The sequence below is a fragment of the Anomalospiza imberbis genome, chromosome Z (assembly GCF_031753505.1).
Source record: "Anomalospiza imberbis isolate Cuckoo-Finch-1a 21T00152 chromosome Z, ASM3175350v1, whole genome shotgun sequence".
NCBI classification, from domain to species: Eukaryota; Metazoa; Chordata; class Aves; order Passeriformes; family Viduidae; genus Anomalospiza; species Anomalospiza imberbis.
The window spans coordinates 10,914,653-10,936,681 of NC_089721.1; the positions used below are offsets into that span (position 1 = coordinate 10,914,653).

Here is a 22,029-nt window from a genome sequence, read left to right on the forward strand (position 1 = left end):
ACTTGGCCTTTCAGCTACATTCATACATTCTGCTCTTTAAGCTTCAGGTAGGTGGATGTCTAGGGTCAGTTTTAATATGTGTTTATGGTAAATATGGAGCTCTATGGAGCAAATTCTAGTCTCAGCATACCTCTGCATCTCTTAGGCATAACTAGAAATATCTTGGATCTATGCTCTTTTTCTTCTATGAAATATTTTTCTGCATACATTTGCCTCACATCAGATTTTATGTTGATTTAGGGTTCACTACTTCTACATCTCATACAACTTCTTCAGGCTGTTTACTTTGTTAGGCTTGTGACCTTCACAGCTGTTGCAATTCTAATGGACTAAATTTGGTTGTCAGTGTAAAAGAAAAAGCTGTTTTCACCAGCACCACTGATTAATGACACATTTATTATATGAATTAAGGGCACAATTAATGGGCAAAAAAAGAAGACACAAAATGATCTTTTTTTAAAGACCACCCCATACAGGATTCGTCTCATTCTAGCTTGATACATCTGTCCTGTGCAGTATATAGAAACAATCAGCTTCTGATTATGAGCATATTTTAGCTGTGTACTTTAGATGACAAATGGAAAGCTAAATGCATGTATTTCTCTCCATGGCTGATAAGTGCAGAGTTCAGACTAGGGTGACTGCTGAGCTATTTGACTGGTCTCTGGCCAGAGAAATCTCACACTTGGTGCCTCGTTAGCTGACATTTGACAGAATATCTATCACATACACAACATTTTTGTAACTCTCTTTTACTCTGTTACCTCTTCAACAAAAATATCCAAGTGAAAATATGTGGATAGATTTTTTATCTAGAACTGCACAGCTATCTGTGACCAAACAACTCGAGCTCTGGTATCAGTTACTCAAAGGTTTAATAAAGCAAACATCAACCTATCATGGAGGAGCTAAGATTACTGCATCAAAAATGTATTCAACTATCAAGGAAAAAGTAAACATTGTTAAAATAAATGCTTAATTTATGTAAACAGGGGCAAGGAGCATGAAACTTTACTCAAACCCAGTGATATATAGACAGAGGAGTAATAACTTCCACAGTTTTGCTGTTGTTAATTTTATATTTACCTGGGTATTGTATGTGTGCACAGGACAGGATTTAACAAATTTAGCATGCTTTGCAACGAAAGCCTATTTCTTCCTTAATAGAAAAAGCAGAAAAAAGTTCACATTGATCCACTGAAAGAAAGATAACTCTCGGTTATTGAAAGTTGAAGAAAAATTCCATAATCTAGTTGTAGCTAGGGGGTCAGTGGCATGACATGACATGAAGCAATTCCACTTCTATTCACTAGAGGGGAGTGGCACACGTGAACAATAGTATTTCACTTAAATATGATTTTTTTAAGACAACAGGCTTTTTTCAGTCCCCTTAAAAACAAACAAACGAGCAAAACTGGCATTCTTATTGAATGAAAGAAAAATACAAAAAGTAAAGAGTAACTGTAGAAACCTTCATATTCTTCTCAGTAATCCTCAAGCTCAGAAGCTTGCACTATTTTTAAAGGTACATTTTCTATTCCAAAGAATGGAATTATCAAAGAGTGAACTGCTGTGAAGAAGGAATTGACTTTCTCTCACAGAGAGAAACTTTTCCTGAATCTAAAAGGCTGTAGGGCATTTAAAGGAATTAAGAAAGCCCACTACATTTGAAACAGCAAGAAGATTCCAATAATATTTTAAAACCCAGAAGTTCCTGAAGAAAAAAAAAACCATAACTGCTTAATTACCAACATAAACTTGTGAAGCTACAGCATAATGGTACCCATCAAAGATAAATATCCATATTTTAATATTGCAGTAAATATACTGCAAATATACTGCTTTTGAGCCAAAGAGCTGCCTGCAGATTAAGTCAGAGGTTGATGAGGCTGCCACAGTTATTTATAGTTTTTACAGTTCTATAATGCTTCTACTCCAATCAAGAAAACCTTTTTGTAATTCCTGAAGCATACTCCACAAAGCTCATCAGTAAGATCTTCACTCCTCGATCATAACAGGGTTTTAAAAATATATTTGTGTTAACTATGTGTGTATCCTAAGCATTAATTTCCATTTACATTTTCAACTTCTCAGATATTCAGGCACAATATATCTGCAGCTGATCTCCACAGAAAAAGACACCCAGAACTTCTTGTGGATGTAACACAGGGCCATCAAGGAGTCACCACAGTCGTGTTGATGTGATAATTTTAACACCGGTCAGTACCTCTGCATTTCTCCCCTTCATTCCCTGCACTAAGTCTGCCTCTGGCAGGTTGGCTGTGCTGAAAGAGAAGTGCATCCAGCCACACAGTGCCAGACTCTGCCCCAGGAATAGATAGCAGCAGCCAAAGCCAGGCACAGGCAAATGCAGACAGAGGAGCAGGAACAGCTGGGCTGGAGCCATTCGCCCTCATCATCACCACCAGGACACAGACAGACATGGACTGGCTAGTGCCTGGTTCAGACCAGGCCACTCCAGTCCTCAGCAGCTATGCACTTGTGGATAAAAGGGGCTGTTGGAAAAGTTACCAGAAAATAATGCCAAATGAGCTGCTTCTGGCTGCAAGGGCTGGAATAATCCACCAGCCTCAGCCAAGAGTCCAGACACAGAACCTGTCTGTGCATGAATAATCACCACAGATGGGCCTCTCTTTCCCTTGCTACAGTTCCCCTGAAGCTGTTGAATCAGAAATTTAATGTTTGCTGTATTCAAAGACCAAAATAGGCCCTTGCCTGGAAGATGCATTAGAAACATTTCTTTGTCTGAGATCTCACCTGGATGTTGTCCTGGCTCCAGCCTCCTGTCCTGCAAAGAAGCACTATCAAATGTGCTCATACCTGAGCTACCTGACATGGAAGGCACCCAGGTTACAAGATAGAGACTGCATTCCATTTGAAAGAGCATTTTGGGCAAAAGTAAATGCTGTCTGATGTCTTAGGAGCACTAGCCAGAATAACATACAAGAAATAATGTAAAATTGCTTTTACCAGATTTGCTTGTATCCTAGAAGCCAGCATTGTCCATGAGATGTAAGAGTCCCTCTGTCTTTGCTGTGACATTCCACTCTTCACTTCCATTGCTATTGCCTTTTCTAAAGCTATTGAGACTTCACAAAATACATACATTAAAAAATAAGTGAGACCCTGATGACTTTGAAAATTTTAGAGTTGTTATTACTATTGTTCCATCCTACCCTAAACACAAATGAATGAGCCTTAGCCTTTGAGGGCTAAGGACACAGTGGAGAGAATATAAGCACATATCTAATTTTCAGGCAGCCCTATGCCTGAAATAATGCCAAAAGTGGTGACAGTACTGTTTCTCTATTCCTCTCAAAGAGATGCAAAAAAACACCCTCAAATCTTTCAGAAGGTAAGATAGGACTTGTGATCTCAATAGAAGTTTTTATTTCTGATGTTGAAACAGTCAGTTAATTTTTACGTTTTCAAGTTTAAAAAATTAAATCTGTTGCATCTTCATGATTAACAAGCTGGCCAGATGACTGAAAATGCTTTAATTCATATCCATAGCAAAAAACGTACACATTTTTAAAGACCAGTTGCTTGGCAAGGCTGAGCCAAGCAGTGGCAGCACCTCTGGGATAATGAATTTAAGAAGGGCAAAAAAGTATAGCACAAGGACAATTACGGCTGTGAGAGAAGAGAGAATGTGAGAGAGGAGCAGCTCTGCAGACACCAAGGTCAGTGAAGGAGGAGAGAGAGAACATGAATGGTGAGGCAGCTGTGCCCCTGCAGCCCCTGGAGGTTCAGGGAGGAGCAGAGATCCACCTGCAGCCCCTGGAGGTTCAGGGGGAGCAGAGATCCACCTGCAGCCCCTGGAGGTTCAGGGGGGAGCAGAGATCCATCTGCAGCCCCTGGAGGAGCCCACACCAGAGCAGGTGGATGTGCCGAAGGAGGCTGTGACCCCATGGGAAGCCCGTGCTGGAGCAGGCTCCTGGCAGGACCTGTGGCCTGTGGAGAGAGCAGCCCACACTGGAGCAGATTCCTTGGCAGGACCTGGGACCCCACTGGGACCCACAGTGGATGTATTCATGGAGAACAACAGCCTGTGGAAGGAACTCAAGTTGTAGAAGTTCATGGACTGTCTCCTGTGGGAATGACCCTGTGCTGGAGCAGGGGAAGAGTGTGAGGAGTCCTTCCCATGAGGAGGTAGAAGTGGCAGAGACAATGTGTAATGGAGCTGACCATAACCCCAATTCCCCATGCACCTGCCCTGCAAGAGGAGGTAGAGAAAGGAGGGAGTGAAGTTAAAGCTGTGAAGGGTGGGAAGACTCTTTTTTTTAAGAATTGAGTTTAGTTCTCACTACCATATTCTAATTCTAATTTGACTGGTATTAAACTAATTTATTTCCCCTCTTTTTCCTGTGATAGTAATTGCTGAGTGTTCTCTCCCTGTCCTTATATCAACCCATGAGCCTTCCATAATTTTCTCTCCACAGCTGAGGAGGGAAGTGAAAGAGTGGTTTTGGTAGACACCTAACATCGAGCCAGTGTCAACATACCACAACATTAAATAAATGAAACAAACAAAAAGGAAAAAAAATGGCACAAACCAAAACCAAATAAAAACTGCCTTCTTAATCAGAAAAAAGTTTTCTCAAATAGAATATGATATTTGAAAATTGTATAATGGCCAGATAATGTCACTGACTTACAAAACCTTTAACTGCATCCATCTTTTCCTTTACCACATTCTAGTAAGCACTGCACAATACATGAAAATTTATAATCAGCTTATAATTTTATCCTATCAAATGACAAGGCTATGACATTGAATTATCAAGTTTATGTGGTCTGATATGCTATAGCATATTTTGGAAGCTTTGCATGTTATTGCTATTATTTGCAAAAGCAGAAGCAGAGACACTATTTTGATGTTACAGTTTAGATTGCTGGTTCCCACAGAACTTTAACCAAACAAAGTTAGTCAATAATAACAAATTCTTGCCCATAAGACTGCCATTTTGATTGTGTCACATCTAAACTAGCTCAATGAGAACATATAAATTGGGAAGATGTTGAAAAGAAAAGTAGATTTAATGTCATTTCAGTTGCTACATCCCCAGAAGTAGTTTTATATCACTAAAATAGTAAGAAAAAAAAACCCATACTGAAAAACTTTGACTCTGTCACTAATGAATATGTGCTATGTACAGCTATTACTTGAAAAAACACTAAGACAAAATTTTGTGGCAATATACATGAAGGAAAAGAAAGCAACAATGGACTAGCATTTAAGTGGGAGATATGGATTGAGAAATTTACATTGATAAAATTAATAAAATAAATTAATAAAAGAAATTATTTTCATTATGCTAGATGATGGTCTGTACATTAGTGACTTCAAGGAGCATCAGAGTTTATGTAATAATATGAACAATTTTTATTCAAAATGCTGCAAAAACATAGAAAACTATCAATACTTTAGACAGCAAAACTGCAGCAGGCAGAAGAAAAATACATATTGTGAAAACAAGAAACAAGATAAATTAACAAAATATTTTGCTCTCTAAGCTCAGGCTCATGTCTAAATATTGTTTCTGGCTTTTGATACAAAAGACAGTCATCAGTATTTCCAGTGATGGACCATTTTCATCTAAAATTAGGTGGAAGTTAACAAAAACACATTTGGCTTCCGCCAAGGAGAAATCAATAACAGGATTTGCCAAACCTGCAACAGAACCATAGTTTCTGGTTTAAAAATACTCATGGAAGTTCACAACATTATAAAGAGCCAGTTCACAGCCAAGAGAAAGCACCACAATGTTGCCAGCCAACATCTTGGGTCCCTCCCTGGCTTCCCTACATAAGCCAAGCTTTCCTCTGCCAGAACTTAAGACAGATGACATGAGGCAAAATGGGGGTGTCCTAGAACAGTACTTCATGCAACCAACTTAATAAAACGGATCAACTTAAAAGAAGTATGGGAAAGGGCTTATGAAATTTCCCATTGCTGGCCCTGAGTAACAGGTGTGTTCCCAGAAGCGCTGGGCAGGTGAGCATTCTGATGGAATTCACACACACACCTGCTCAGCACCTTTGAAAAAACAGGTCACTGAGTAAAGCTCTAAATGTAGACCTGAAAACCTACTTTCAGATTCTCATCTATTCATCTTCATACTTTTGATTCTGCTTATGAAGCATATTTAATACTTTCTAAGACAACTGTCTTAAAAAATAAGATCAGTCTTAATACCGTGACTGGGGATTTTCCAAGCAAACTTACATTTTTTTTTATTGCTAGAGACATTTGAATACAAGATTGATTACTTCAATTTGCATCAATATCTGTTATATGTACATTATGGGTTTTATTTAATCTGTAAACATTCAAAACAAAATAAGAAAATAAAAGAAAGTCATAAATCATATGAAATTCTAATCAGAAGAGTTTCCCCATACACAAAGGTATCAGAGATCCATTGTGCTGTTTAGTAGCAGCTTCAGTATCTTAGTCATTGTTCCAGACCTGTATGCTATTGGAATTGTTTTATTTTATAATACTCTTCTGAATGTCTGTGAATCAATAATTTTGCAACAATTCCTCATGAATCCTGATTTTCAAATATGTTCAATAGAAATAGTTCTAAATAGTGAAAAAATATTTTGAGTATTGTTAAAATAAAATACTTCAAAACTATTGACATGAAATCTTTGACAAAGTTTTTTATTTTTTGAAAAAAAGGAACTACCCATTGTTGTGAATTTTATTTCTAGAGAACTTAAACATATATCACTGATATTTGGCCACTGGCTGCACTTGCTGCAGGAGCAACTGTACTTCAGTGGCCCATGAAGTGACTGCTGGACACAGCACTGTGCTCTGTTCAGACACCCCGTACTAAATGTGAAGTGCACATTGCTTATCTTGGGTTCACAGCATCCTGTAAATACAGTTTGGGGAACCAATAAATAACTTCACACCTCCCTATTTGGATCAGACCAGAGTGCATCATCAAAGAAGAGAGTTTCTGTTTCATTGCACTCAGAAAGAATAAAGTTCATCTAATTGACAATTTGTGAAATAAAACTTCTGAAGGAATTCTTCCTAGGACAGCTTTACTACATTTTTGTGACTCCAATATTGCACACTCTTTGTTATACAAATATGTTCATAACCCACATAAATAATTTCCCTGTCATCAGTGGCACTAGTTATGAGAGCAAGGATTCTTCATGAGGACACAGTCCTGCATAATCAGACTCTTAACATTTTAAGACATGTTCATCCTCTCCCAAGTCACTCTTCTCAATGCTACAGATTCTAAACACAGATAGGGATTAAGGTGGAAAGGGTTCTTCTATCAAAAAAATTCCATCTAATACTCCTAGCTCCCACTGTGGTTTATTGCATGCCATGTGAGAGATGAGGTTTAAAATTTAAAATACTTCTCTTCAGTTATGGAAACTCAGGTGACAGCCTGTGGAAGTGTTTATAGATACAGCATAGGTTACACCCACTCACCTCTGTAGAGCACCCTTCTCATCTTTATATGGGTATAACATAAACAGGCATTAAAATAGCAATAAAAATTACCCTATCTCAGCAACACTGTAACACAATTTCTGAGAGAAATGTAACCCAGTTGGCTTTATTTCAAATATTAGAGTGAAGAAAGTATTTTTGAGAGTCTCATCACTGGAATGTAATTTTAGCAGTGCTTCTAGACTAGAAGTAACTGTGTCAGTAGACCAGCAGGACTGTACCAAAAAGCATAACCAAAAATTATTTTAGAAACACTGAAACATCCCACTGCTCAGAATTTTTAATCTATTGTAAAAGCCAGTGAAATACCCAACGCCAGGGTGATAAAGTGTTAGCCTTTTCAGGGCATTGTACTAAATCTAAATTTCATAAATCCCTATGAGATAACACAGAAGTAATTCTCAGGGGGTTTGTGCAGAAATTGGACTGTACAGGTAATAAGATCCAACAACACTCACACATCCTTAAATTTCAGTGAGTAGACTGGACTGTGTTCTCAATATTAAGCACAAAGTGAGAGGCTGGTCAACTGATAAATTAGCCCAACCTCTCTAAAATATATCAGTCATAACATCAGGCTTAGCCCTTGAAAATCCTCTTGTTAATTTAGGTTCATTCATCAACCCTGTAGTAAAAAATGTTTGGTGGCATCATCTGCAAAAAGTCCTTAATATTAGCACTTGTTTTCCTTATGCATCCTCATCAGTTTTTAATGATATTGATAAATCACTCATAATTCACGGCTCTCCTCACTACCTAAATAAGGAATTTTGCTCTCCACCTCTATAGTCAGGCATCAGTCTGAGGAGCTAGAGCAGGACAGTTTTGCTCTCAAGGTGCAGGGCACATCAGGGCATGGATGTCCAGGAAAACTAGTGTTGCTTCCAGGTATGGCCAGGAATGCAAGTGCTATTCCCACCCATTGTTAGGCAGCATTTAGGAAGGCTGCAGAAAGCTCAAATGGTGGGGGAGTTAACACTGTAAGAAATATAGAGAGGCCACATACACTCACCTTTCCTCGAGTAAAATATGAATTGGAGATTTCTGACAGATTACCAGTAAAAACAATGTAATAAAAAAGCACAGCCAGGCAAGCTCTTGTTTTGCATTACACACAGCAATGTTACCAACCAGGTACATCCTTTGTGTTTATCCCTTTCCCACAAAAAACCCGGGGAAACACGAGAGACATGCAAAAGACAATAGCTAACAAAACCCACCTGTAAAGCATTCCTCCTTGGGATCTAACGTGCTGCCGCGGGAGCCTCGGCAGGGCCTGGGCATGGTCTGTTCTTGCAGGTGAGCGGCTTGGTGCAGAGCCCAAGGACTACCGAGCCAGTCTCTTCTTTTGGGGAGATGGGGCGCCTTCGCACCCCTCCGGGGTCTGTCACAGCCAGCACAGGAGCATCGTGTGCCTGCACACAAAGCATTCCCTTTGCAAGCAGGAATTGACTCGTTTCTCATTATGTTTCTCAGCATAAGTACCCTTTTATATACATCTCTCTCTCTATATATATGTAATCATATATGTTATATACGCCGGAGCTGGCTCTGGAAGCCTGCCACCCTTCGAGCCGGCCAGCGGGGCCTCGGGACTCGCCGTGCGGGCGGGCGGCGCTTCCCGGAGCGAGGCGAGGATGGAGCGGCGCCGGCGGCCGGCGGGGACAGCTCAGGGACGGGGCCCGGGGCCGGCTCCTCGCCCGCGGGGCGGGCCATGGGAGGGGACTCGGAAAGCCGGGCACGGGAACGTGGGGAGGGAGAGAGGGCGGGCGGGGGAGCTGCGCGAGTGGCGCTTCCCGGGAGCTGCAGCGGCTGGGGGGTTCGGTCACGGGTGAGCTCCCGTGAGTACTGTGCCTGCTGTGGGGATTTTTTGGCTTTTTTGTTTTCAAAAAGAAGATGAAATATCAAGCAAGGTAGCCGGACACCGCGATTGTTCCCAGGCTGACGTGAACCAAGTGCAGCGTCAGCACAAATAGATGCTGCGGTCCCTCCTTCCAGACGCGCTGTGCTGCAAGTTGTAACGCCTCGCCCATGCGTTCTACTGCTCTCTTAAATGACAACAGCCCCAAATTCTTCAAGGGGGAGCGATTTCAGGCCATTATGTATTGTAGACCTGGTGTCAAACTGCCTGTAATCAAAACAGATCAAGACAAAAAGGCAGGAATTCAATGCAAGTTCATCAGAATCACGTCTAGTCTAATCTAGTGTCTTTACACAGCCAATATCAGATATTCTACAGAAAAAAAATTATGTAAGTCCAAGAGCAAGTCCAAGATGCTCTGTGATTTTCCCTCATTAGAGACTCAGTGTGTGTTGGCATAACTTCTAAAGTGTGCCATTTTACCCTTCTGCAGTAGAATCAGAGAAACTTTTAGACTGGAAAAAATCTCTTAAGAGTCCAGCCTTAACCCAGCATTGCCAAGTACCTCATTAAACCATGTCACCAAGTACCACATCTGCTCATTTTTTTAATACCTTCAGGGATGATGACTCTACCACTTCATTTGGCAGCCTGTTCCAGTACCTGACAATCCTTTTGATGAAGGAAATTTTCCTAATACATGATCTAAATCTCTCCTGGAGCAACTTGAGGCCATTTCCTCTTGTCCCATTGCTTGTTGTCCGGAAGAAAAGGCTGAGCTCCACCTGGCTACAACCTCCTTCTCTGGGCATGTTCCAGCACCTCATTGTTCTGTAGTGAGAGTCCCAAAACTGAATATAGCACTTGGGGTGCAGAAACCTAAGCCTTAACTTTTAGAACTTGGTAAATTTGTGATCTCCAATTGTATGTGCAACCTCTGTATACACCTTAGTAAGTCCTTGATTTGTGGTGTGCACTTCATTGTCACGTTCCGCAGTCCTATTCTAGCTTCTGAATAACATTTCATTGTTTTATACTCTTGTCATGTATTCTAGGTATCTTATGAGATACACTGTTCAAAATTTTTCAGTCATTATTTCTTTTGAATTCACAAACACCCTGCTCCGGACACAGGTAGCCCATAGGCAGTTGCAGAAAAGGTAATGGCACAGAGCTATGTCTAGTTTGTCCAGTGAAACCAGCTGCACTGTCTGACAACAGATACAGATATTTGAAATTAATGCCTTTAACTCCCTGTAACAGGCTTTATAGAGTTATGTGAGATCAACAGATATCATAAGGACAGCTGATGGAGAAGGAGAAAGTATTATGTGGAAACATCACATTATCCTGTCCTGTTGTCAGCCTCAGCATCCATTGCTAACCACTGCTCAAGAAAGCATTCTGTGGTGCCACTCAGCATCACCATTCTTATATTCTTTCTTAATAATATATTCATTTTCCTTGTCAAACTCCTTTAAATAATAAAATCTTTATTACACTGTGACAGCCAAGTGGGTAGAGTGTGAATCATCTGAAATTGGCAACTAAAAGTAAAAGTAAAGGTGAAATAATTCAAAAATCATAAAGCACACATATTTATTTTTTGACATTTCAACTATGACTATGGAAATTACCCAAACGTTAGCTTCTCTGTAAGTAGTTTTTCATTACATCATGATGAAATTAACTTTGCATTAAGAGAGAGAAAAGTAAAAAGCAGAGTAGTTATCTGGGTCTACTCTTGGCTAGGCCACAACATAAATTCCTTTTCAGTTCAAGCTCAAAATGGTGCAATGTTCTTTGTTAGGCATTGTAACTACGAATCCTAGGTCAAAGTAATTATAATTTAATTATTAGTCTAACACTTTTGTGAACACTCAATTAAAATAAACAAAACCAAGCATTTGCAACTAGTGTTCAGACAAAATCCTGAAAATGCCTGCATATGTCCTGCTGTCATTGACATCTCTGGTACTCTTCTCTGCAGTCCTGTTTCTATCAACAGAACTTGCACGGACAACACAGGTTCTGGGAATGCCAACATGATGCACTCACATTACTCCTACTTATCCAAAGGTAACATTTGAGAATTCCTTATTTAACATGAATAAAGTAAGCACACTACATTCATTTTAATGTACAGATACATTAATCACTCAACCAAACCCTTAATCTCTAGTTATTAAAATTTTAGGAGGGAGTAAAATTCATATCAAACATGGTAACAGTGCTATTGAGGTTTAACCCCAGCAAGCAGTCAAGCCCCAAGCAGCCACTCACTCTGTCCCCCATTTCCCAGGATCAGGGAGAAAATTGGAAGGGTAGAAGCTAGAAAACTCGTGGGTTCAGATAAACAGAATATAAGAGGAAAAGCAAAAGCAAAGGAAAACAAGGAATTAAGTCACCACTTCCCATGGGCAGGCAGGTGTTCAGTCATCTCCACAGGAGCAGGGTCCTATCAAATGTCAAATGACTTGGGAAGACAAAAGCCATCAGTTCAAATGTTCCCCTCTCCTCCTTCTTCATTCCACTTTATATCCTGAGCATGATGTCACATGGTCTGGAATGGAATATCTCTTTGGTCAGTTTGGGTCACCTGTTCTGGCTTTGTCTCCTCCTGACCTCCCAGGCACTCCCAGCTTCCCTGCCAACATCGTAGTTCAAAAGCAGAAAAGGCCTTGGCTCTGTGTAAGCTCTGCTCAGCAATAACAAAAACATCTCTGTAGTATCAGCCCTGTGTTCAGAAGAAATCCAAAATATAGCCCTGTATTAGCCACTGTGAAGAAAATTAGCTGTACCCCAGCTGAAACCAGCACAAGTGCATTCACCTCCTGCATCCAGAACATTGATAAATACATCAAGCAGAACTGACCCTAGACTGCATCTCTGAGGAGCACACTCCTAAATGGTCACCAGTCAGTGTAGTCCCATTTGAGTCCTGCCATCCAACCTGTTCTTCACCCAGCACACTGTGAGCCTGCTCATCCCACTGCTGGACAACTTTCCCAGGAGGATGCTTTGAAGGACAAAAGTAACAAAAGCCTTACTAAAATGTCCACTCCCTTCCCTTCACCCACTACACCAGTGACCTTCTTGTAGAAAGATACCAGATTAGATGAATATAAATTTCTCTCCATGAATTTATGTTGCCTGTGCCTGATGGTTACATTGTTCTTTAAATGCCTTTCTTCACACTCTTTACCCCCCTTTTTTGATGGCATGGACATGTAAGCAGACACAACCTGTATTTGCCCCCAGCACATCCTCTGAATGTGCAGGGCAGGAGAGCAGGGCTACTGTAACACCACACACGAGCGCACACACAGTCCTCCCAGAGTCGGGGCTGTTCCCAATGCATTTCTCCACTCTCAGCAGAACCACACACTCCCACTGCTAGTTTTTTAACATTGTATTTTCCCTTATTAAAGCATTTATTCTTTAAATAAGCTTGAGTCACAAAGCCAGCTAGACAACCCACTCCTAAATCATTATGCCATCCGTAGACTGTTGATCTAAGTGTAGAACAGCTGCAGGCTTCCAATCTGTAGAAAACCCACCCATATTCACTGGTGATTTCCCCAAATGCAGCTACTTTTTGAGCAATACCAGCCAATTTTTGACTCATTCTGCATGAGCTCTATATTGTAGAATATACAAATTTTTCATCAGGACTTGATGCAGTACTAAATCAAAAGACTAGCAAAATTTTATCTGAAAATAAGGCAGTTTCATTAATCCAAACACACATGTATGGAACAGCTTTTACTCCAGAGCCTAATTTTATTATTAAATTTGAAATATTTGGACCATTATTTTAAATCGCTCATAGTATTTAGCAAGACAATAATACTTCATTTGATCCAGCACTTTGGAGTACATTATGAGTGTGTATTCAACAAGTCATTCAACACAGTAAAAGCCAAGCAAAATACTTCTGACATTTTTCAATTTCAGACAGGAATCAAGAAAAGAATTGTCAACAAATGCTATAAGAGATGTTAAGGCCTCCAGGAAAACACATTCCTGTTTTTTGTATCCAAATCCCTGTTTTCTTAAATTACACCTTTCTAATTTCAGGCACTCAAGTAATGCATCTAGATTAAGAGCCCCATTGCTCTGCTTCTACTCTGTACCTCAGAGAGAGCAGTTGCTGAGATCTGCCCCTGAGGCAGGGCAACCAGGTTCCCTGTTAACAGATCCTTTTTTTAGAAGGATTAAAGCAAAACAATTCTAAATAACTTATATAACAATGAACAACTCTATTGAAACCATAACTGGAAAAAATGAAAAGGGGTATATAGCTGTTCTGGAGGATGCAATCATCCCAAGAGAGGAAAATTGGGAAGAGAAAAATGGAAAAAGAGGGATAAGAGATAGAAAGATATCACCACTCATGGTTCCAGCCATGTGTGGGTGATTGTGGTCTGTGGCTGTGATATGGAGCCCGGGTCTGTTGCAGGTGGGGACCCACATATGCATCAGGAATTGGAGTTTTATAACTGCAGTTCTCCCCATAAATGCTCCAGAACCTCCACCAGGAGTTCTGGCCAAGGACAGTCTGATTTCTGGAAGATCCTGGAAGTGTGGTGGCATCAAGAGCAGGCAGTGAGAATGTGAGTGTCTGTGTATCTGTCTGTGCCAGGACAAAGTTCCTGAGTAAAATTCCAGAGTTGTGTGTTGGCACAGTGGTGGATCGCGGTGTGAGAAAGAGACCAGCAGAGAATAAACCTCTACCCTGCCTCTGCAGGATCTATTGCTTAATGATAGCTTGTCTCTTAATTCAAAAGCAGTTTTTTTAAGGCAAATCTCACCTGCAAGGTGCAACTGTTTTGCTACAGTGATTTACTGCAGTGAACTGAGCTGCCTTTGGACAGACACTGTCCCTTTAGTGACTGCAGAAGGAGCATGGGCTCTCAAGGGCTCCCTTTAGACAAATTCCAAGAGAGAGAGATGAATAATTTCTTGTATAGTCCACACTGAGGCAACTGTCCTTCTGAACTCTGTGGCATACTTTACGATAGCTTGTGCATAAAAATAAATACTTTAAAACCCAAAATATTTAAGTATTTTTAGAATCATACCTGCTTTTGGTATGCATTACAATGCTTACAACCACTCATTATAAAACACAATAGACAGGCCTTCTTAGGCTTTTTTTTTTTTTTTAATTGTAGTAGTTTGGAATATCTTTGTGTTCAAATATAAGGTATAAAGGATATTTTCTTGTTATTCTTTGTCTACCTTTCTCATCCATCTGATGTATTTCACAAGGTGTTATCAGCAACATGGCATTGCAAAATGTAAAATCTGATGCAAATGTAAAACCGTGCTGCATTGTTGCAATGAAAATACTGCATATTCTGCTGTAAGTGACTCAGTAAATTAAGTCCATGCAACATCCTGACAACTTTCCAGTGATTCTGTAATAGATATACCAGGACATCATTGGTATCACTTAATGCCATGTACAAAAGGCTTGGTTTTAGTTAACCTGCCTCCAGTAATTATTGAAAGAAAATTAAAGGAGGACTAGGACATAAAACTCCTGCTGTGCTCAGCCTGACAGGATCAGAGCATGCACTGTTTTGTTTGCTCTTCAAGAGAAGAGCACTGGAAAAGGTTCTCTGTCTGCTTTATCAGCTGACCTCAAGTCATGTCAACAGCCACCTCAAAGGCTTCTCTAAGAGCTAGTCCAGAGATGGAGCTGAAAGAATGAGAAGGAATGAAGAAGAGACATCTAGGAAAGCAAGATAATATTGATCAAAACAAAAGCTAAATGAATATGCCATTAAATCTAGTGGTTCACACACACCTTGAAAGTTATAGTGAAAACCTGCTTTTGCTTAGGAATAACTGGAGATTTTGCCTTGCAAACAAGGACTGTATTCTCTTTTGGTGTCTGAGTTTTAATACACCCTTTTTTCACTGAGTTTCCATTCTTTTCTCTGTTGGCATTGAACTCTCATTCTTCCTGGGATAGGAAATGGACTCATTACCATCAGACCTGTAATCAAATACAGAAGCACAATGAGCTACAATACTTACATATAAATCTCATTTTTATGCTGTAATTTATACACGTATAATATTTCAAATATCTGTAAAGTTTTGATTGTACTGAAGAGCTGCATTTGAGTGGCAGAAAATTCATTGATTAACAGACTACTTATGTTTAATAATGCCTATGATAAAGAATGTGTCTTAAATTGAAACCATTACACTCTTTGCAGTAGATTTGTATCTTCTTTGGCAGTGGTTTTGTTTTCCCTTCATCTACCAGTACTGTCAAGCATCTTTGTTAGCTGCATGAATAGTGGTGTTGATGGCACCCTCAGCAAGTTTTCTGAGGACCTCAAGCTATGTGAAACTGTCCTAGGGTACTGTAGCATTTAAGTAAATGCTAAATGGCAAGGAAGTTTAGTTTATCATCACAAAAAATAAAGCTGGTTAATAATAGATAAAGTTATGCTACTAATATAATTATGTGATTTCCCAAAAGATTCCCACCTATCAGGTGGAAGACAATTACACTGTTCATATTTGTTGAATAAAAAATAGGCTCGAGCCCTTTGTGCTCCTGGAAGGGTTTCTATTTGGCGACTCAGTTACCAAGAGCCATCAGCAGATTATTGTGCAGTAGAACAGACACTTTTGATGATTACTTCAGACTTCAGGCAAAACTAGATTTTATTATCCATTGGGTTATCTTTCAACCATTTGCAAATTAGATGACTGAATTGTAAGAATCAATTCAGTTCCTCGTGGTCCCACAGTACTACATTTTTATGTGTCTTCTTTCAGTTCTTTGCAAGTACAAAGTGACTTCCTGGAGCACGGGGCAAGAATAAATGAAATTCTTTGCTGCACTATGGTCATGACAGGAAGTCATAAAATGTTCAGAATTACCCCTTTTAACAATAATCTTTATTAATCTGTAGATCAATGAGCAGCAAAAGCTGCTTCAGCTGTTGGGACTCTAGTGTTTTAGCATTTGCAGAACAATCCTTTTCACTTCTTTTGCTTCTGGAGACATGCAGAGGAAATTCCTTAATCATTTTCTGAGTGCAAAAGTTGTATCACTGTAACTATTCAGATTGCTGAAAGTAGGGTTTTTTTTTTTCCTGGTGGGGAAAGAAATCACATTCTTCAACTCAATTCTCATTTACCTAAGAATTGGGAGATGAATAAAACCATAAAGTCCCTTTCTACTGCTGTGATTAATTCAAACTTGGATACGTTCAAACCAAAAATATATAGTGCCTCTAGCCAAATCTGATGTTATATTACAAAATCTGGGTAAAAAAACAAAGCCTTATTTATCCCACACAACTGAATGAAACAGTATTTCTCTAAGAGTGTTGGCAAAATATATCCCCACTTCAAAGATTATTAATTAGTAATTTTTTAAAGCACAAGAATTGTCTGTCAGTAACACAGTACATGAAATCAGTTAGATAGCCATGGTCAACATGTTTCACAGAATTTTTTACTAGAACCTGAGGCATCTAAAGACCAGAACCACATGAAATTTATGGAAGTCTGGGAAGTACTTTTGATTTCAACAAGAGACTGTTCAAACCCTTAATAAATCCTACTAAGTTTACTAAGCTCTAATTCCTTTCAGCAGGCAACCAGACAGATTTGTGATATGAAACTTGAAATATTATTTATGTCACTCTTTCACCTTGCTGAAATAGAGAATAATTGTCTAGTCCTTTTTGTATAAAACACATACACACACAATACAGTCACTGTTTTGTTTTATTAATTCCTGTGTGATTAAATTACCTAAGCTTATCCTGTGGACTAGATTTCCTTATATAGAATTCATATTTTAATGGTTGTGGATTCTGATTTTTTTGGGGTTCATTTGAAGCTGATACTTGAAGGAAACCTTGGGTTCTTAAAGCCTACATTAAGTGAAATTGTAAAAAAAAGCCTGAACAAGCCCCATGGAATGCAAGTGTCATATTTCACACATCTCTGATAAACACTGAAATCTCCCTCGTTTGCCTCCTGTTGGAATTTCAGCCACTGCCATGCCACGCTGGCAGGCACCGGGTACAAGAAGGCTTCCTTCCTTGGCAGACCCTAACATGCAGCTGCCAGGGGTACTGCAGGACTGCCAGGTTTTAGGCCCAGCTTCTCTACCTGTTTGTGAATGATTTCTCAGTGTTTGGCACAAAGGAAAGAAAGGAGGTCAGTTGCCACATCCTAACGTGGCTATTGGACCTTGCTGACACAGACATGGCAAGGCTGCACTTTGCTGCCCTGAACTTCCTCTTAATAAACTAACTTACTGGGCAGAGAAACTTCTTCAAGACTCCTGAAGGCTACTGTGCTGATATAACTTCCCTATAAGTGAATAATTTGTCTTAGTTTTGTTTTCAGTGTCAATATCTTTATATTACTTTACCTTTGTGTGTGCATGTACATTTTTGATCAAGTGACTAACTACTCACAGCTGCCAGACCATGGTATTTTAGAGTAAACAAGAACTAAAGGAATAATTTCTGCATGAATAGGTTTTTATGTGATAGCTGTGATACAGTATATTAAAATTACTATAAGTAATATTGCTACTGTGGAAACCATTATAATACTATCAGTTGAGTTTTTCATCATTAGACAAACACAAACAGGGACAAAGCTACACGTGCTGTATTTTTATTATCCTTTACTCCGATAAAATCAGAGCAGCAAGCAGGCTAATACACAAAGTTAGCTGCAATCAAAAGCTATTGCTCAACCTTCGAGTCTAAAGCCTGATGTGAGTCACTGGGACTGTGGCAAATGTGGGGATTGACAAATTGGGCTTTTGTGTAAGAGATCAGCAAGTGAAAAGAAAATCAAGGAGAAAGAGAAGTACTTATGCTCTTTTAAGAGAAAACTAGACAGAGAAAATCAGGAGGTAAACTCAAGTAGTTTTGTCTCTCCTAATCACAGATGCTTTGTCAGTTTCCTCTTTAATTACGTGGTGATTATCATAACAAGAATAGCGGATAATGACAGATTTCACTATAATCCAGAAAAGCTTTCATTTTTTAATAGTGTTCACAGAGTTCCTCAGTATGACTGGATATAAATTGCCAGGGAAAAGAAAATGATAAAAACCCTACTGAGCTACTGAGGTTAAGTAAAAAATGTTAAAATGCAGCATTGAAAAATACATTATTGTGGGTTTTTCCCGAGGAAATATGATGACCCACAGCTACTGAGGTTAAGTAATAAAAGTTAAAATGCAGCATTGAAAAATACATTATTGTGGGTTTTTCCTGAGGAAACATGATGACTGATATCTCCCTTTGTGTCTTTCCTATAAAATAAAATGTTTCCGTATGCTTAAAATATAACTACTTACCTTTGTTTCTCCATAACTGTATGTAACTTCATTGAAAGTGAAGTTTGAGGTACTTTACATGTGTAAAACTAGTGAAAAATGAGAGCTAGCCAGTGTTATATACTACTGCACAACTCTATTAAACAATTCAACAAACCAATTTACTGCTCAACACATGTCCTGAGAATAACTACATTTGTGTATAATAGCTGAGTGTTCCTGCACCAAGCCCCAGATCAGATAACAGCTGCTTATCCTGAAACTGCCCAATAAAACCCCTAAAACTGAGCAAAAACATTATTAATTCAATGGACAAAGAGAACTTGGAACACTGCTACAAGACAAACTTTCAGTAAGACAGGAGTAAAATACTACATATAGGAATAACAATGATATAAATGAGTAAGGGATGAATTCTTATGATCCAAGGCATAAACCACCAATGCATTTGCAAGAGGTAAGAAGAAATACCCAATTGAGGTATTATGGAATTGCACATTCCTCTGAAGTTCAGTCAAGCTACTTTCATGGACAGAATGACAAACCATTTATCTCATATGTAGACTAAAACTAACAGTCTTAAAGCAGGATCTGTCTTTTTATAAGTCCTGCATTTAAATTTGTGTGAAACCTTTTGGGAAGTGTTGGACTTCTTTTGGTTTGGAAAGCTGTGTCACTTCCCTATATGATAAGAAATGTAATATATTAGTCACACAATGTCTTTCTACAAGGAAACTGTTTCTGCTTCATATTGAAACATAAGTTTTCTGATTCTGTGATTTTGTTAATACATATTTTGTGATTTCGTTTATCAGGTTACTTTTGCTAAAGACCTGAGCATATTCTGATAATAGGTAAAAGAATAAAGTAACAAGGTAGATTGGGAAGAGATGGAGGAAGCTGAACAATGGAGGAAATCATCTGCATGAACATTCCTCCTCAAATTGATTTGCACATAAGGGTATGGGAAAAGGAAGAAGGTGCTGAAATAAATAAAAGATTTGGAGGAAGAGGAGAACTAACAATTCAAGACATAACAAGATAATGAAAACCAGAGGCTTACAAGGCAAAGGGTCCAGGTCAGGGGCAGGGATAGAAATCCTGTTACTAGGAACCACTTCTACTTTGCTACACTATAGAACAGTGCCCCATAAGTAAAAGCCCTGAATTAGTACTCTGTCAACTGGCAAGGCTTCCACAGGAATAAAAGAGACTTTTTGATTTCCAAAAGTTTATCTGGCAGTCTAGCCCTTTGAAAAGAGTATATAGAGAGCCCTAACAAGGACCCAGGCAGCTACTTTCTTCTCCTCCATAGTTCAAGTAAATCATATTATTTTACTATTTCTCTTTAGGTGTGTATCTTCTTCCTCTTTTGAGGCTACAACTCTCATTCCTCTCTGGGACTAGGATATTAACTTGTTCTTGCCTGTGACGTTCTCTGACATTTTTCACCTCTCCTCTGAGGCAGAAGTAGACCTGTACTCAGTAGACCTGTAGTCAGAACTCAAAGACTTACTGCTTCAAAGACAGTTATCTTGACCATCAATGTCACATCTGGACACAAGATTGTAAACTCAAGTTATATAAAGAGCTTGATCTGTGGTGTTGCACCTGCTGTAAATATCTGTTCACAGATATGTTGTGGAAAAGCCACAGCTGTCAGTCTGGAAGACTGTTCAGATCCAATGCCACACACACTCTGCAGCAGTCAGGTGTACAAGGGTGAGCCCATGAAAATGTTCATCTGCAGCAGACTAAAGTTAGCTGTGTAATGAATTCTAAGAAAAACAGTGACTTGGTATGTTCCCGTCTGTCATGGTATTAGTCAAAAGCTGGCCAACCCCTGAAGGCAGTCCAAGGGAATGCTGACCAAAGACAACTTGTGCAAAGTCACAGGTATTGAGGCAGAGCCAGCTCTGTGATGGAAAGTACAGTGGCTTATAGTACTTACAGGCATGGAATCCTTCCAACCACTTTCTTTAGGATATTAAGAACACTAATTATATTTACATTCCAGTTAGCTGTAAGGCACTTGTGTTCCAGAAGTGTCTTTTTCACTATTCTTTATGCACCATTATTGACTATGTTTTTAACATCAGAATTTGTGTTAAGGATTTCTGGAATAGGGAAAAAAAAGGTAACTGCTGTTACTGTTTCAGGAATCTTCATGACCTTGTGACAGTCAGTGCAAAATTCAACGTCTTGGCTTTGTGAAGCTTTTGTGAGAGTCTCCACATGGAATGTTGGAGTATATTGCCAATACATTTCAGTGAGATGGCAACAACAGCAAAGATCTATGATATAGCTGAAGTGGTTTTATTACACAAATGTGCTGGCTTAGATTTTGCTGTGGTGTATCTATGGAACCTATATCTACAGCTATGTTTCTTTCTCATCGCTATTAATGTAAAAAAGCTTTCCATAGCTAGAGAAGCATTTCATTTCAAATGCACTTTCATTCAAAATTGCCTCCTTCATTCATGCTGTAATCTCATCAACCACTGTCTTCTTTCCATTGAAAATTAATTGACTATAAATAGAAGAAGTTTTGTCCTAACACAAATAACTGAATAGTCAAGAACATAAGAAAATGTAAAAAGAAATTACAACTTCACAGACAATTAAGTAGAATAGCCTTTTTCTTTTTTTCTGAGTCATGTGAGGCAGGGAATTGAAATTGTCAGTATTGTCAAACCTCACTGTCAAAAACAAAAGGGATTTTTCAAATACTCAGGTTTTTTAAAGTGCATTCCGGATCTTTCCTATTTTTGTTTTTTTCTAGTTTCAGTTTTAAAGAAATTTGCATGCCTGTGAAGATCAAAAAGGGGAAGAGTGAGTCTGGAAAGGTAGTCTTGATTTATGGTGTGATGGGAGTGTATTGTAGCCTTCCAGAAGGCTTCTGTTCTTGTTTCTGAAAGGTCAGGAAAGATTTTTTTTCATTTTGTGTAGTATTGTGCATTTTGTTTTATTTGTTTATTGAATTAAAAATTTCAAACTGTATTCATATGGATGTTTTTAATGGTATCCAGGAGAGCTCCTTTTTGTCTGCAAAGAATTTCTTAGTTCCTCAGTAAAATATTAAAAGAATCAGAATTCAGTATTCTTGCAGTTTTAGCAAAAAAAAAATACCATTGCTGACTAATTAATAGTTCATGTTTGTAAATCTGCCTGGATCAAGAGTTTTCTTATTTCTATTGTGTCAAAAAGACCTACTATTTCTCCTCTCCCTGAAGAAGTCATTAAGGGATTTAAACCCCTTTGACATCCATTAGGTGATGAGTACTTAACTTGGTTAGGCTCCTTTGAAATCCTAGC

At 39.0% G+C, this 22,029-nt stretch overlaps 1 protein-coding gene across 6 annotated transcripts in view; it reads right to left on the reverse strand.

The window, feature by feature from the left end:
* Positions 1-9,095, reverse strand: part of RANBP3L (RAN binding protein 3 like) — a 37,400-nt gene extending 28,305 nt beyond the window's left edge. For 2 of the 6 annotated variants that reach the window (XM_068177528.1, XM_068177526.1), the window contains exon 1: positions 8,731-9,095. In XM_068177528.1, coding sequence (XP_068033629.1) covers positions 8,731-8,989 — 259 coding nt within the window. In that variant the 5' untranslated portion in view covers positions 8,990-9,095. Of the gene's footprint in view, positions 1-2,778; positions 3,482-8,730 lie in introns of those variants that run through there. The other 4 variants (XM_068177531.1, XM_068177527.1, XM_068177529.1 and 1 more) reach the window with 4 other exon arrangements.
* Positions 9,096-22,029: the final 12,934 nt, after the last annotated feature.